The 15,181-nt window shown below is 42.4% G+C and overlaps 1 protein-coding gene across 42 annotated transcripts in view; it reads left to right on the top strand.

Annotated features, from left to right (window-relative positions):
* Positions 1 to 1,465: 1,465 nt before the first annotated feature.
* The window catches only part of PDLIM5 (PDZ and LIM domain 5), a 111,301-nt gene continuing 97,585 nt past the window's right edge, over positions 1,466 to 15,181 (top strand). For 35 of the 42 annotated variants that reach the window (XM_085545214.1, XM_085545230.1, XM_085545220.1 and 32 more), the window contains exons 1-2: positions 1,466 to 1,516; positions 3,805 to 3,940. In XM_085545214.1, coding sequence (XP_085401340.1) covers positions 3,845 to 3,940 — 96 coding nt within the window. In that variant the 5' untranslated portion in view covers positions 1,466 to 1,516; positions 3,805 to 3,844. Of the gene's footprint in view, positions 2,360 to 2,570; positions 3,022 to 3,448; positions 3,569 to 3,804; positions 3,941 to 15,181 lie in introns of those variants that run through there. The other 7 variants (XM_085545217.1, XM_085545249.1, XM_085545248.1 and 4 more) reach the window with 6 other exon arrangements.

Raw genomic sequence — 15,181 nt, forward strand, 5'->3', positions numbered from 1 at the left:
ACCATATTGGCCTTAGGGCTGTCACATGGGCTCTGCTGTGCTGTGGGGTCCTGGGGTTCTTTCTCCTCTGATAAATGTAACACTGAGAGAATGACCTAAAGCCCTTGTGACACCATGAAGAATCCCTGGGATGGGAAATTTTTACCTCTGCAAATTAAAACCATGTGAGAGTCTATGTGTGTAATGGGTTTTTTTCAGTTTTGCCTGATTAGAGACACTTAATAGGAAAAGAGCGGGGTAAGGAGGACAGATTTGCAGAAGAGTGGAACTAAACTGGCAGGGTCTTGGATGCTTTTGTTGCTGAGATGTGATGCGAGATTCACTCGGTTCAGTCAGCACAGCCAAGAAAATGGCCAGCTCAGTGGGGTGACATTAAATAGCTCCATTAAAGCTCACACAGCTAGGACTGGGAAGACAAGGGACAGTGCTACCCTGCTTCCAAGCAAGGACAGAAGGGCTAGGCAGGATGATGATAATGGACTGTATTTCATTTGCTGCGGATTTAGCAAAGGATTTAAAGCTTTCTTTTGCACTCTTCCTCCATAGCAAATCCGTGCTTGAAGACCAAATTGAAATTATCATGATTGCAGTCCCGCATGCTCTGCTAATGAGGTGTGTCTCTTTCACAACCACTTTTACTTGAGATCACTTCTAATGAACACAAAGAATAGAAGGGAATTCCAGGCCTCTCCCAGCTGTGATACAGCTAAACCTCCAAGGCAGTGCCGCTGCTCTCTACACTTCTTTCAGCTGCCAGGCCCCAGTTGTGCCTCAGATCAGTGGAGAATGGCAACACACTACCCAGCCAGCAGTCCTGCCTCTGGACCTGCTACTGCACAAGCCTCCCTTAATGGCTGATTTTTAAGTTACATTTATTCACAGTCACGTTACACCCATTTGTTCTTGTGCACTGTTTTGTAGCTCAAACATCTCTTCTGCCTTACTGCTGTTCACTGCTTTGATGCGTTTGGGGAGGCAATCATATCCTCATCACTCCACCTGGTACTCCATGGTAAATAAAGCAAAGTTCTACTCTTTTTGTAGGAGTTCCCTGTAGAATAGCTATGGCAGCCTACATGAGCTGCGCTGTAAGCTATGGCTGCCCCTTTGCACCAGTTTGAATAGCAGCTCCTTTCTTCAGGCTGAGGATAGAGGGGTGACGTGTGGACACTCAGCTTCCTCTCCCTCGTCACCCTGCGTTTCACAGGTGCACCTTTAGCAGGGTAAAGTAAAAAGAAAAAAGAAAAAGAAATGCATTTCCCTGTTAAAAAAAAATAGTGAATCGGGACTAATTCAGGTCCTCCCCAGAGCGGTGCGTTAGAGCGTTTCCAGCAGCCGGACAGCGGGCATCGCGCTCCGCCCTTGCCCCGTCCCCACCGCGCGGTGCCGGGCCGGGCCGTGCCGGGGGAGGAGCGGCGGGAGACGGAAGTGAAAACAAGAGCGAGGGACGGAGCTGCTGCCTGGCAGACGCGCCGCGGGTGTCTTTGTCGCTCCGCGCCCCGCAGCGCCGGGCTGGGTGAGTGAGTGAGCGGGGTTAGGCGGGGAGGGAGCGGGGAAGCCAGAAAGTTGGGGTGGGGCTCGAACTTCGTGCTGCTTCTCGTAACCTGTAAGTTGATTTTGTTGTAATTTAACTCCGTGTCTGGGTGCTGCTGGGCTGCCTGGGGAGCTCCCCGCAGGGTGCCGGACTCAGGTCGCTGCCTTGGGGCTGGAGCTTCGATCCGTGCCCCTCCAGGGCGGTGCGGCGGGGCTGGCGGCTCGGTGCTGTCACTGCCCCAAGGGCTGCCTCCTCCGCGGGTCCCCGTTGTTCCGCGTCCCCACGCGTGTTGACGGGCGTTTCTGCCAGGGTTTTGAAATTCCCCCTTCCAGAAGGCGACCCAGCGAATGTTTGGTGAAAGCCGATGGAAGTTGCGCAGTTCATCCGTGGTTGCTCAATTCCCCCTACACCAAGTGGGCTTGTGAGGTTTAGGTGCTGCACTCGCACTTTGAGAAGTGCAGTGAATTTCCGAGTGATCGCCTCCTTCCTGCTCCGTCCGGGAGGCTGGAGGTGCAGGGTTGCGGGGGTTAGAAAGGAGAGAGGAGAGGTGCTGGGAGCCACGCGAGGCATTTCACCAGGCAGTCTTTCTCCCCAGTTTGTAGCTGTTTCGAACGGGGCGGGGGAAACCATCCTTGTTTGAACGTAATTTCATCTTTTCCTGAAGCTGTTGTTGCAACTAGTTGTTACTTTTTTTTTTTTTTCCCCCCCTCTAAACTTGGTTATGAGACCCTTGAGCTCTTCTCAGAGGTAAAGCCGCCTGCCGGTGCCCGTGAACCGCACGTGTGTTGCTCGCTGTACACGGTGTGCTTTCCTGACGTCCCCAGGGTACGGTGACCTGTTGCTGTGGTGTCTTTCATTTAGTGGGAATGAGAAGAATTCTCCCTTTCATAAGGGAGGAAATCTGTGACTAATTAAAATCCCCTTTCAGAAGGAATTAGCGAAGGTTGTACTTCTCGCTTCAGTGGTGAGCAAGCCCCCTGAGAGCTCAAACTCGCTTGGTGATTTTTCTTCTTCTCAACCTCTCCAGCAGCAGGAAGGATGGGGGTGGGGAGGAGAGAGGGCGGTGGCATTTACCATGCTGAAGATTTTGGGGCCCTTTGAGCCAGTGTTGGGGGTAGAGCTGCCCTGGGAGCTGCCGAGGTCGCTCTGGTTTCCACACCTCGGGTGGCCCACTGGAATGGGTGCCTTTGCAAACCTTTCTGCCTCGAAACCTAAAATCCCCTTGCAGTGCACGGTGGCGTGCAGCCCACTCTCTGCAGTGTGCCAGTGGTGCCACCTTAAATGTCAGCACAGGAGCTGGAATCCGGCCGTGCCGCGGTGTAGGCTTACACCCTGCTCTGCTGTCTTCTTTGCCTTACTTCAACCATACCAAAATAGTCGGGATCCACTACCTAAGATGTCATTGTAATGTTACTTATCTGAGGTGAAACTGAAGCCCTTATCTGTGGCTTTGGGCAGCAATTAAGTGCGGAGGTTGCCTTTTAAAGGTAATTTGTTGCTTGCATTGGCGTGGAAGGGAGGGAGATGCTGGAGTTTTACTTTGCTTTTTTTTTTTTTTCCTTCTTCTTTCACCTCACTGTTACGATGTGGCTGTCAGTATTTTAATTTAATTTGCAGCTTTCATTTGAGACTTGGTGTTAAGATCCGTCTTGTCTGTAGCATTGTTCTGTCAATGTGATGTTAAGCTGTAAAACTAAAAGCCATAGGGTTTTTATTTTCTTCTGGTTAACTTCAAAGTTGTGACATTTTGACGTTGTTCTGAAACTGTCAAACCATAATGTGTTGAGAAACAAGTTCTGAGCTGATGACATGGCAGCATGTGATACTCATTTTATCAGAGACGAATGTGCCAGTGGTGCTAACTTCTTCCATACATGGATTTAAGGGATGCTATCAATTCATGCTTGTCTCAGCACTGAGGTTTGTTTGGTGTTTTCCTTTTTCCCCCACAGTATCCTGTCAGAAGTTTGACAAGTACTTCTTACTGTCTGCTTCTCTTGAGATGCAAATGTCTCAACACCAGAAATCTTGAAAGTAATAAGAGCATGTTGCCAGCTCCCTATGTTTCTTTCTAATCAATCGAGCACAGCAAAGCATGGGGAATGAAAGTATAAGTAATGGCAGACATCATGTAGATTTTTTGGCTGTCCTTATACTATCCTTATACTACGGGGAAGTGATGGGCTGTGTTTTTTTTTTTGTTTTTTTTTTTTGTTTGTTTGTTTTTTTAAACTTCTTTAATTTAAAGGTGTAATCCTCTTCTTCTGCAGGCATCAAGTCCTTGGCTTGGATCCTTGAATACTGAACACCATGAGCAACTACAGTGTATCTTTAGTCGGCCCGGCTCCTTGGGGTTTCAGGCTTCAAGGTGGCAAGGATTTCAACATGCCCCTGTCCATCTCTCGGGTGAGTGTGTTCTCCCCTCTGCTTGCATCTGGGTATCCATTGTGCTGCAGTCAGCCTGCTGCCTTCATCAGACTAAAAAGCCTTGAGGTACTGGGCTCAACTTGCCCCCGTGGCTTGGTGGCTAGGAAAATACATCTTTGTTGTCTGAAGGCGCCAAGAAAACGTACATCTTCATCTAAAATCGTTGCTTTATCTATGCAGCAAAACAGGAAGAAAGCACCCTTGAATTCCCCTCCCTGCTCACCCTCAGAAAGTTGTGACATGAGGAAGGAGGCTGGCAGGAAATGGGCAATTTTCTGCCTATGCAGTTCACATGGCAGGCGGCAGGGGAGAATCACTCATGTTCCCATTGTTTATTCAGCAGCTCTTAACAGTTGGAGGATCTTTTGGTGCCTGTTCTTTCAAATCCCACTATTTGCAATAAGCTGCGCTTAAGAACTGGGAGTTATAAACAGCAATTTGTGGATATGTCCCTCGGTGAAAATGCTGCTTTCTCAGTTGGTTTTGTTTTGTTTTCAGCAAGTGCTCTTAGCTGATGTTCACTGGAGTGTTTTATACAGTGTGTGCTCTTAACTGATACTGAAAGGATTTGAGGAACTAAGTCAAAACAAATGTGATCTTTGTACCCAGGCGCTATCTAGCAGTTCCCTGCTTTTGAAATTGCTTTTATTTATTTATTTTAGTGATGAATTTTCTTTCTGTGTGGGCTGAGTTTCAAAGCCTTCCTCAGACACCTAAAGCACTTCATTTACATCACATTGGGACTAAATTTGTACTATTGAATTTATGTGAGTACTGGAAGTCTCTGAGTGAACAGTTGTGGCTCTGGACTCCAGCACCTTTAAACTGTGCTTTGCACCATGGAAGCATTCATGTATAAATGACACCTTCTCTGCCAGCAGCCTGCCTCCCCCTCCTGTGTATTTATGCAGTTTAGTGACAAAGATGAATTATTTTTTACACCTGTTGGGACTGCAGAATTCCTGGGAGAGGGAGCAGGTTTCTATTTGGGTTTATGCATCATGGCAATATTTTTAGCTAATCTCAACTAGAGATTCACAGCCTGCCAGTTCATTTAGACTTGGCTAATCTTAGTCACCTGTGGATTATGAAGGATAAATTATTATTATTTTTATGGCTGGGGTAAAATGGAGAGCTGTGAAAATACCTGCATACAGATTATATCTGAGCCAAAAGGGGCTGAACTACAGTTTATTCCCAAATTCTGGGAATTTTCAAGCTAAGCTGTAACACAGTCTGTTGTTCAGCAACCAGATTGCTCCTGCAGCAATAAGATATTTGAACTGGGAATATTCTTCCAGCGTGATGGCTAAAGGACTACTGTGGCAAGGAGAGTATAGAAGTACCAGAAGTACCACTGTTGCCAGCATGTGGGGTTATTTGCAGGCAGTACTGATGAGCAGCCCGGGGCTGTAGGCAGGAAGAAACAATGAACAGCCAATTGTAGAGACAGTAGCACTTGTTTTTTTTGTAAGAGGCTCTGCCTTCCTGGAAAGCCAGAGTGTGACCTGGCTAGTAAGCGTGTCTCCCATCTGAAAATGTCTATAGAGGAAACATGCACTGAAATTAATCTAGATGAGTATTTTATCACATGAATTGAGTGTGCTTTTTGTATGGAGTAGCAGGAAGGAATCAGCATAAACAGCTGTGTTTAAAAGCCTGAGTTATGGGATTCCCTAATGACAAGTGTCAGTGCCCATGTCAGCAGACCATAGTAAAAGATGGGTTATGAGGTGGTTTTAAGGTTCTAAATGTGCACGGAGAGGAGAAGTGCAATACCCCATTCACATGTTGGATCTCAGCTCTGCTCTCTGACTCATTTCTTTTTATTTGGAATTAAGACCATCCAGATTTTACACTGCCCTTGTGCAATAACAACAACACTTCTCAGTCAAAAAAGTACTTAGTCCTGGTATGCCAGCCCAACTTTGGTCTGATAGCTGGAAGAATTAGGTGCTGTGTTCCTGGTATGCTGGAACAGCTTGTACCATTCACCCCCGCCCCTTCTTTTCCTGACAAAGTATAAATGCCTTCCTGCATCTGAAGACTGCTAATTAAATTATTTTAGCAAAACAGTAGTAAGGCAGCAGAATTATGGTTTTTGGCAAGGAGGACCTTTTTATTTTTATTTTTTTCCCCGTATATTTGTCCTCTTGAGGCTGAGGAAGAATCCGACTGTTTCACTGAGGGCTAATTTCCTGCTTTAGTTTAGTTTTGGCTACTTGAAGTTAAGTTCAAATAAAGTACAGTTTATGAAGCATGGAAAATACTTTGGTTTTGAATGCTGTTTATCCAAAAAGCTAATGTCTTATTACTGATAATATGAACAAATCAACGTATTATAGGCTTCCTGGAGAGAGTTTTCAGTAAGTCATTTGGCTAGCAGTGGTATGCCATTTCAGTGGGAGTAGCAGTTGCCTTTAGCTGGTAAAGCCTATCTTTGTTGTGCTCTTTTTTTATATTTCTTGCCCTCCCATACAAGCTGTAGACTTGTTGCTGCATTGTAACCAACTGTAGCTATTTTGGTACTTTAAAATTGTTACGTATACATCTCTCATGTTAAGTAGTGTGAACACTGTGTTGGGCGTATCCATGTGGGTAATAGCATAAATCAATATGTGCAGTGCTTGGAGCTGTATATGACTGGACTTCACTAGGTGGTTCCTTCGAAAGAAGCTCTATCCAGTACCATTACATGGGTCAGAAATAGACCTGTAGCAGGAGGTGGTGTATTGGGAGTGGCTGGAATAGGTTTGAGTAGGTTTGTTCTAGCAATGTGATAACAGAGGTGTTGCTCTCACATGAGAGTCTTCACTGGAGAGGAAATTGCTCTGTGAGTTTAAAAAAATAAAAATAAATGTGATCTTTGCCCTTGGAGCAGGAGTGAAGGGCGGGCTGAGGTTGTAGACCTCCATCTTCTACTAACAATAAACCATTCAAGTGGCTCAAGCCACCACATGCTGCTGTACTGTGGTGCTTCCAGGTATTTAATTCTGAAGTGGCACTTGTATAATGAGAGATTGCAAGCTGTGGCCAGTTAACTCATGCTGAAGAAAGTAGAAATTGCAGGAGCTGACATGTGCAAACTAATATTACTGAGATGCTGTCCTCACTTGTTCCTTTTGGTGTTTTATATTAATTGAAGGAGCAAGGAAAACATTTGTTGAAGACCAATGCTCTAATGCAAAATCAAAAAATGGAAACCCCTCAGCAAGGAATAACTAATTAGTTTGGGATGCAAATTTTATTTTTAGCTATTGTAGGAAATATCTGACTTTCCGAATGGAAGTAAAAGCTTAATACCTGTCCATCATTCTAATACTTGCAGTCAAGTGAAATGACATTTGCCATCATGCAACTTGTCTTCTTGTAAATAAATTGATCACATCTGAATCAGTGCAGGCTGTTTAAACAAGCAGCTGCTTATTTGGCACCTCCATCTCAAGCTTCAGTTACCAGTTGCTAGTAGGCACTTGGGACGTGAGGAAGTGTCTTCATTCTTTGGTACTGACCTACATTGTAAGAATTGCGTCTAAGACATTCTTTGGTATTGACCTACATTGTAAGAATTGCATCTCTAAGACCTTAATTATCTCTTAACTGTTTCCATGTAAAATTTATTTCCACTCTGCTAAACACCGGCTGGGCCAAAAAAGTTGGTCAAAATATTTGAAATGGTGTTATTTCATTTTTAGTTTGCCAATACTGAATGAATTGCCATGGCTTATATCTATGTGTCTGAGATCCTGGATAAATCCCAGTGATGCTTCTGATACGTCCAGTTGGACATACTAATTTCTTTAGACTTTTCATTAATATTATATCTGTATTACTTTGAGAGTGATTTAGTTAGCACTCAGTGCTCAGTAAACATAACTAGAATAAACTTCATAAACATACTGTAGGATTATAATTGTCAAAACTGCTGCCTTCTGCAGAATGAAATGAATAGCCCTTGGTACTGAAGGATTATTCGTTAATTTTGTAATGACCTGACAGGTTTAGGTATTTGTTAGAAATGCATTCTTGAAGCATTTGTAACATACCAAAATAGGGACACAAGTCTTGTAGCAAAGTCTGTAAACAATTCTTATCTCAGTTTTATGACAGTAATTGCTGCCAGAAACAAGGAAATACAAGTGGAACTGTGATCGTCTATGAAAGCTGCACAGAAAGCAATGCCTCCTACTTTATTATTCTGACCCATTATGTCCGAGGTGGATGTTGGTGGTATGGCAGTAGAGGCTGAACCTTTCCACCAAAACACTGAAATATACACTCTTATATTTTGTTGCTGTGTGAAAGATGGCAGCTGAGGGGCAGTCTTAAAAAATGACCTCTGACGTGGAAGTACACTTGATGCAAAGGTGTGTAACTGAATTGCTACTTGTAGGAAAAAAAATAGAACCCACTGACATTCTCCTCCCCCTCTCCCCCTATCAGAAATCCCCTCAGCCCTGTATTTTTGCATTTAATCACGCTTCAAGTGCATTTTTCCTTGTGTTTCTGTGGCAAGCTCATAGCTGGTGAAAGGCTCACGATAATGAATTTGTCAGCATGCAGCACGCCCAGGGAATGAGTAGAGAAGCAGCCCACCTTGGGATGAAATGGCTAATGAACACCCATGCAGCACATCAGCTGCTCAATCTATGTCCCGTGGGAGCATGCTGAAATTCTTCATGCTGGTGTCAGGTGATCATCATCAGAGGAACTACCTCCTCTGCATTCTGTTTTTTTCCATCCTTCCTACCCAGGTATCCATATGGCTATCTAGCAAGTTATCCACAGGGATGGAGCATGTGTATGGTGTTTAAATAATATTTGTTTATACAGAAGCTTGGCCTTTGGTCTTCCTAATGTTAGGAAGCAAACTATTTGATTATTATTAACATCTGTGAAAAATAATTTTAACTATAATTAAATAAAACGGTGCCTAGAATGGACGCCAGGTATGCAAGTTTAGAATTTGTCTGAGCCCCTTGGTTTGCGCGATTTTTTTTTTTATTATTATTTTTTAAACCTTATGTGTTTTTCCCAGTAAAATAAAGTTGTTTCTTTTTGTTGCTATAAAATAAACTATTACAGTGGGGAACTAGGGAAATGGTCTTTCAAGCAGGCATGTGAAATAGGAGAGAATCACTAGAACAACTGCCAGCCTGGCCAGTGATAATTGTGTCGGTAACTTTATGCTCTATCCTGGAAGCTCCTGCAAGCTACTAACTAAGCCCTAACTGGCAGCTGCTGGCATTGCTGTGCTGCTGGGAGTTGCTCCTGAGTGGTGATGGTTTCCACAAAACATGGCTTCAGATGTTTTCCATTACTGTATCTTGCATTGCTCTGGTTTTCTGGTAGACTTTATACAAGGTGTCATTTTAAAATGTCAAATTTATTAAATGTGTTCTGTGAAACTGTGAGCTGTAGAAAAAGTGTTGCGCATCTCTGGAAAGCATCTCAAGCGAAGTAGGTTAAGAGGCATAGGAACTAGTAGTCAGTCTGTATCTTAAAATTCCTGGAGGATATCTGATCATTGAAGATACTTTTTGGGAACTGTAAGAGAAGTACATGAGTAGGAGGTAATGGGTAGTGTCAACATCTGGTAATGAAATGGGACTTCCGTCAGCTTTCTTTTTTTTCTTTTTAATCTCTAATTTTATTGGGGAAATTACTAAAAAGAAAATACTGAAGTATGATAGGTTCCAGAGTATTTTTGATGCTGAGCATGTTATTTCCAAAATGAGATTTGGGGGAAAAAAAAAAAAAAAAAGAATCTCTGTTAAAATCTTGTTTCAAGTCTCTTTGTCTTCTTTCAAACCATTTGTTCTCCTTCTCTTGCTGTGCAGTTTTAAAGCAAGAGCATCCCTGAAAGGAGAAGGGAAGGCAGAAGTGAGGCTGTATGGTAAGAAACAGGAGGAACCTGTCTGCATCTCATCTATCCTTGGTCTTAGTTGGCAACCTCCTCAGATCTAGTAGGAAGCAAACTTGATCTAAATAGTTCCTGTACTGATATCATTTCCCCCAAAGTGAACATAACTGTCATATCAGGGAAGAAAAGGAACCTACCTACCCTAATGAGTATCTGACTTCATGGGTCAGTGTGTTATTATTTTCATTTAAGGATGCTGGTAACTTTTTTGTGATTGTTGTAGTTACAGTATAAGGATTACAAGTGAAATGTTTTATGATGGAAAAACTGAAGTTTGTTTACAGCGTCCACTTCTGAAAGACAGATGTAGTGGAAAAAATAAACTCTTAAGTAGATGCCCAAAGTAGATACAAAATTGGCAGGCTGTCTGGAGGCTAAAGAGTAAGGTCACTTGTTAAATAGAAACTGGAGGGAAAAATAAATTAAAAAGGAAAAAAAAAAGTGTTTTCTTTGTGAGTATCTGACCCGGGAGGCTTGACAACTTCTGTCAACTTCCCCACCATTTTGAGCTGCTATTTTTAGTGTGACTGTTTTTCTCATTATTCATTGGCCGATAGCTATCAGAAGGCATTGTGAGAAGAGACATGGTGGTGAAAGATTTGTTTGTTTGGTTTTGGTATGGAGCCAGCAGATAACATTGTTGTTTTTTTTTGCATTTGTTTTGACATTTTAAGAATAGACTTCATATGTTATCAATCTAAGGGAAAGTGTGAGAGAAAACTGTCTATTCTGTGCCTGAAACAGTGCAAAATATAAGTAGGTTAATATTCTTCCTGGCAGTGGGCAAGAAAGGGTTGGAAATGGGTTTGAAAATTATCTGAATTAATATGAGAAATGGAAGTATAGGTGACTATTCCAAGAATAGAGGCATTGGAAAGGGAAACAACTCCTGGGGCTGGCGTTGCCCAAGTCTCTGAATGACATAAGGCTCCAGGGAAGTAAAAGTAGAGAAAATGTCACTAAAATATTTGCTTAGGATGCCTTACTGTAAGGGATCCACAAGCTGAATTTGTGGGGTGAGTTATTGTGTGTTCTTACACAGGTTGGCATGGGTAAAAGATAAAGGCTATGAACATCTGCAGCTCAGCAAAGGACTCTGTGTCAGTAGCATCTGCTACCACCTGGCCTTAAAGCCTTGTTTGTGTAGAGGAGACTTAATAATCCAGGTGTTCCCTTGTGTGATACTGAAGGTGGAGCTGCTAGGTAGAAGATTTGGTGTCACAAACTCTGCTAGTCTGGTTTAAAAGCTGAGAAGCTATGACAATGGATACGTAAGTAGATGACTGTAAGCTATACTGATCTAGATTAGGGTTACAATGGTCTTCTTGGTTAAAATAACCTAATAAATCAGATTTGCAATTGCATTCATTTCAAGGTGCCCTTGCTGAAGCTATTTCCTTTAGCAGTGTGGTCATGCTGGTAATGCCATGCTTTGGAAATTGTCCTCTCTTCTTCAGTTGGAGTGTGATTGTTCAGTACAAACACAGACACTGGCCTTTCCAGCAATGTACTTAAAAACTAGATACGTGTGGGAATGAAGCTCAGATAAAGAGGCACAAACACTGATGCCTTTAGGTTTGGTCCAGGTATGAGGGGGAGAGGGTAGGCACCAGCCAGCTGAATGCTGCACGGACCTTATGGTTTCTAACTGAGTAGCAATGACCACTCTTAATGTCACAAATCTAATTTAAATGATTTGCTGAACTCTACACCAGGGATGTTCTCACTCTGTTTTTCCATGTTTCTGCTTCATCAGTCACTCACCTTTCAGTGCTGTCAGATAAGTGGGATGAGATCCCTCACAGAGTAGCTTTTTGTCATCTGACACTCAGAGACACCAGTGTAGTCCCACCACATAGTCTCTTATGCATGGTAATGGAGGTAGTGTGAGGGGAAAAATAGCATGTTATAAACTGAAGACCATATCTTGACACATCTTTTCAGTTATCTTCAAAGCAGATGAGAAAAGTGCTACACCAAGGCAATACACTCAGTAGTTTTGGTGTAAAGTAAGGCCAGCAGACAGCGAGTGCAGAAATTTTTGCTGTTAGTGCCCTATTTTTACTAAATAATGAAAACAATAGCCTTCGGAGTTTTATAATCCAGAAAAGTTGGAGTGAAGCTGATGATTATCTATGACGCTCGGATGACTGTTCTGCCTACCTTTCTTCCCTGTCGAACTTTGTAATTCAACAAGCACTGTGTTCCCACTCAAAATAGGCAGGTACTGTGCATTCCTTTCAGAGAGTGGTTTTTGTTTTTCCTTTAAAGTAAGCCAGAAATTTCCAAGTAGAATAATCCGTATTTTTTCACAGTAGAATATTATTATTATTATTACATTTTCCATCTCATTCAGAATTAAACTTGTACCTTAGAAAGTTCTACTCAAACACTTTAGCAGAAGTAAAAGCAAGACTAAACAATATCTCATAGCTGAAAGTATTAAAAAGTGGGAGCTGTAGGGACTGCTGTCAGCTCTGCCTGTAACAAAGCTCTGAAATGAAATGAAATGCAGTATCTTGTGTGAAGTACCACAGACTAAAAAGCACATCTTGCCAGGTCTTCAGTAGTCCTGTTGGAAAGGTCAAATGATTTGTCTGTTAACTGGACATGAAAGAAGTTTGGCTTATCCTGGTCTATATTAAGGAATGACCTAATGTGACATACAATTCTTTAGCAAGTAGTTGAACAATGTCAAGTACTTAGAATGGGAAGACAACAGAAATTTGTTTTGTGTTATTTCATGGTTATTTTGACGGCTCTTGAATAGTGATTGAGGTGCAAAGCCTGGGTTAGTGTTGGCTGTATCAGTTTCAGGAGAGTAAAATTCCCTGCCAAGTTTCTGTGTTTAACTAATGGAATCACCTGCATGTATCCCTAACATTTATTGAATCTGAGCAGGAAATGATCCAAGTGCCTCTGTTAAGTGTGGTGTTGTACTGATAGCAATAGCATTTGGGATTTTTAAAAAGAGTGTAGTAGAATAAAGACATAATGCTTAATGTGAAGGCTGCAGACATAATTACAAATGTATTTTTGTTATTTAAAAAAATGGCTGTACTTTGCTGGAAACTCCAGCTGTAAAACGTTTACATTTAGAAACTTTAGAAAGAAGAAACAGCGTTTCTGTGTGAGCAATCTCTTTGCCAGACAGCGTGGCTGAACCTACAAATGAGACCTTTAATATGTCAAAAGTTGAATAAGTTGTCTTTGCACAGATAGGAGGAAAAGGAGAGGGGTGGGTAACAAAACAAAGAGAATCAATGAATATCTTGAGTTAGAAGGGACTCATAAGGATGATTGAATCCAGCTCCTGGACATCAGCAGCTTGCTTAAGAGCTCATGTAATACCAAACACATCTCCTACATGTGAACTGCCCCCCACCTCTGTGCCAGAGGTAGTTAGCTGGAAAGAGCTGATAGAAGAGGACCTGTGCCTGCATTTCTATCAGCGCCTTAAGCAGGTGTAATAGGTGGCACTGGGATATTATTATCCCAACCAGGGCAGGTGTCTTGGGACAGAGCAGTCTGAAAGTTCCGAGGCCAGGCTTGCTAGGACACGTCTGTTGGTGTACTAAGCTGTGAAAACTGCCCCCAAGTGCTTATTAGATTACAGCTTTTGTCTGTTACAGATGCAGTCTACTCTCTCTACTTTCCAGCTGTCATACTTTGGCAACTGGGTATAAGCAAAACTCATTGTTGCAGAGGCCTTTGTGAATCCCTTTTGAGAATATATTCAGTTTATACAAGTTCTTTTGCTTTTGAGCATAAACCCGTAAATGCCAAGAGCCTAGGCCTTGGTGCCCCAAATACATCTGAGCACCAATATGATTTTAGACATGCAGGTTGTTTTCATGATGTGACTTTTTTAAAATATAAAACTCAGTTGATCCTGGTGTTAGGGGCGGCTCAGCACCCTGCTGTACTGGTTCTTTGGTTTGCCATTACCAGAAGGAGTCACTGTCTAGCTTGAAGGAGAAAATTAACTCTTCCCAGTCAACTTTCTGCTTTCTTTCAAATCTATACTAGTTGATGTGTGCTAGCCACAAGAGAACTGGCTAGCAGAGAGACTGGTATGATGTCCGGAGAACTAATTACTAACACACCTTTGAGCCTGTCAGTCTCCATCACTGAAACTATAATGCTAAATGAAGGGGTGCTAGAGCATTTGGGGAGAAGCTCTCACAAACCAGACGTGGTGGTGGTATCTTACATGCTGGAAACCCTGTACAGATGCTTTAGCACCTTGCCAAGTGAGAAATTATAACCTTAGAGCTGGTCCTTTTTGGGTAATTTTGTAAAGCTGCTTTTTCTGAACTATTCGCTACAACAACCGAGCTTACAAATAATGTATAGATGAATAGCATTTTTTGGTTGAAAGAATACTTTTCTTGTGTGTCTAGAAATACAGTCTACTTTCAACATGAAAAACTAGTGATATTTCCCTTGGGATGTGTGCCTAAATCCTCCAGACTGGAGTTCTTACTGTATTATTGCAGAGACAAGCATCACTGACCCTCTTATGTTAGAGAGCATTTCATACTCTCTGGTTGGCCAAGTAACTTCTCTGTTGAGGGTATTTTTTCCATTGGCACATCTATATTTGAACTTTAAAAAGCGGGAACTGATGATTATTGGAAATTTATATGGTATTAATTTGTTTGGATATGTGACCTGATGAAAACTACTGCTGTTGCAGTAGACAGCCCAGATCAGCTTATGGCTCTGCCCTGGATGGCGTGGGAATAAATAACTGGAAATTGCTCACAGGAAGCTCTGATTACAACAGTTAAAGCAAGGATTTTAGGCAAACTGGTCTGTGCTGGCACACTGCTATCCCCAGCCTGTCAAATGAGGTTTTGGAATTTTGACCTGCTGACTACCCAATACAAGCCCCCCTTTATCCTACAGCACAGATCTGTTCCCTTGGAAGAAACTCCTGGATAATCTGAGGGGCTGAGAAGGGCGAACTAAGACTTAAAAGAGGTGATCTTTCATGGAGAAAAATTCCTGGAATAAGGGGATAAAGACAAGCTTTGTGCTATTAGTAACTTCTGCGTTTCAGGGACAGCATAGGCTTGAGAAGGGTGGCATGCAAATAATTCAGATAAAAGTGCAATGACTGTTATGTAATATTAGCAACAGTTCTGGGAAATGCAATGCACAACAATGGGTACTACAGGCTAGGAAATACTTCACATGGCATTTAAAATCACGAACTGCTCAAACTCTTTCAAACCTATTTCTAGTGGCTTATTTTTTGGTGTTCTGCCAAACAGATTAGATTCTTCCATTTG

Source organism: Coturnix japonica, chromosome 4 (genome assembly GCF_054131305.1).
Source record: "Coturnix japonica strain WE chromosome 4, WE-NBRP24, whole genome shotgun sequence".
Classification (NCBI taxonomy): domain Eukaryota; kingdom Metazoa; phylum Chordata; class Aves; order Galliformes; family Phasianidae; genus Coturnix; species Coturnix japonica.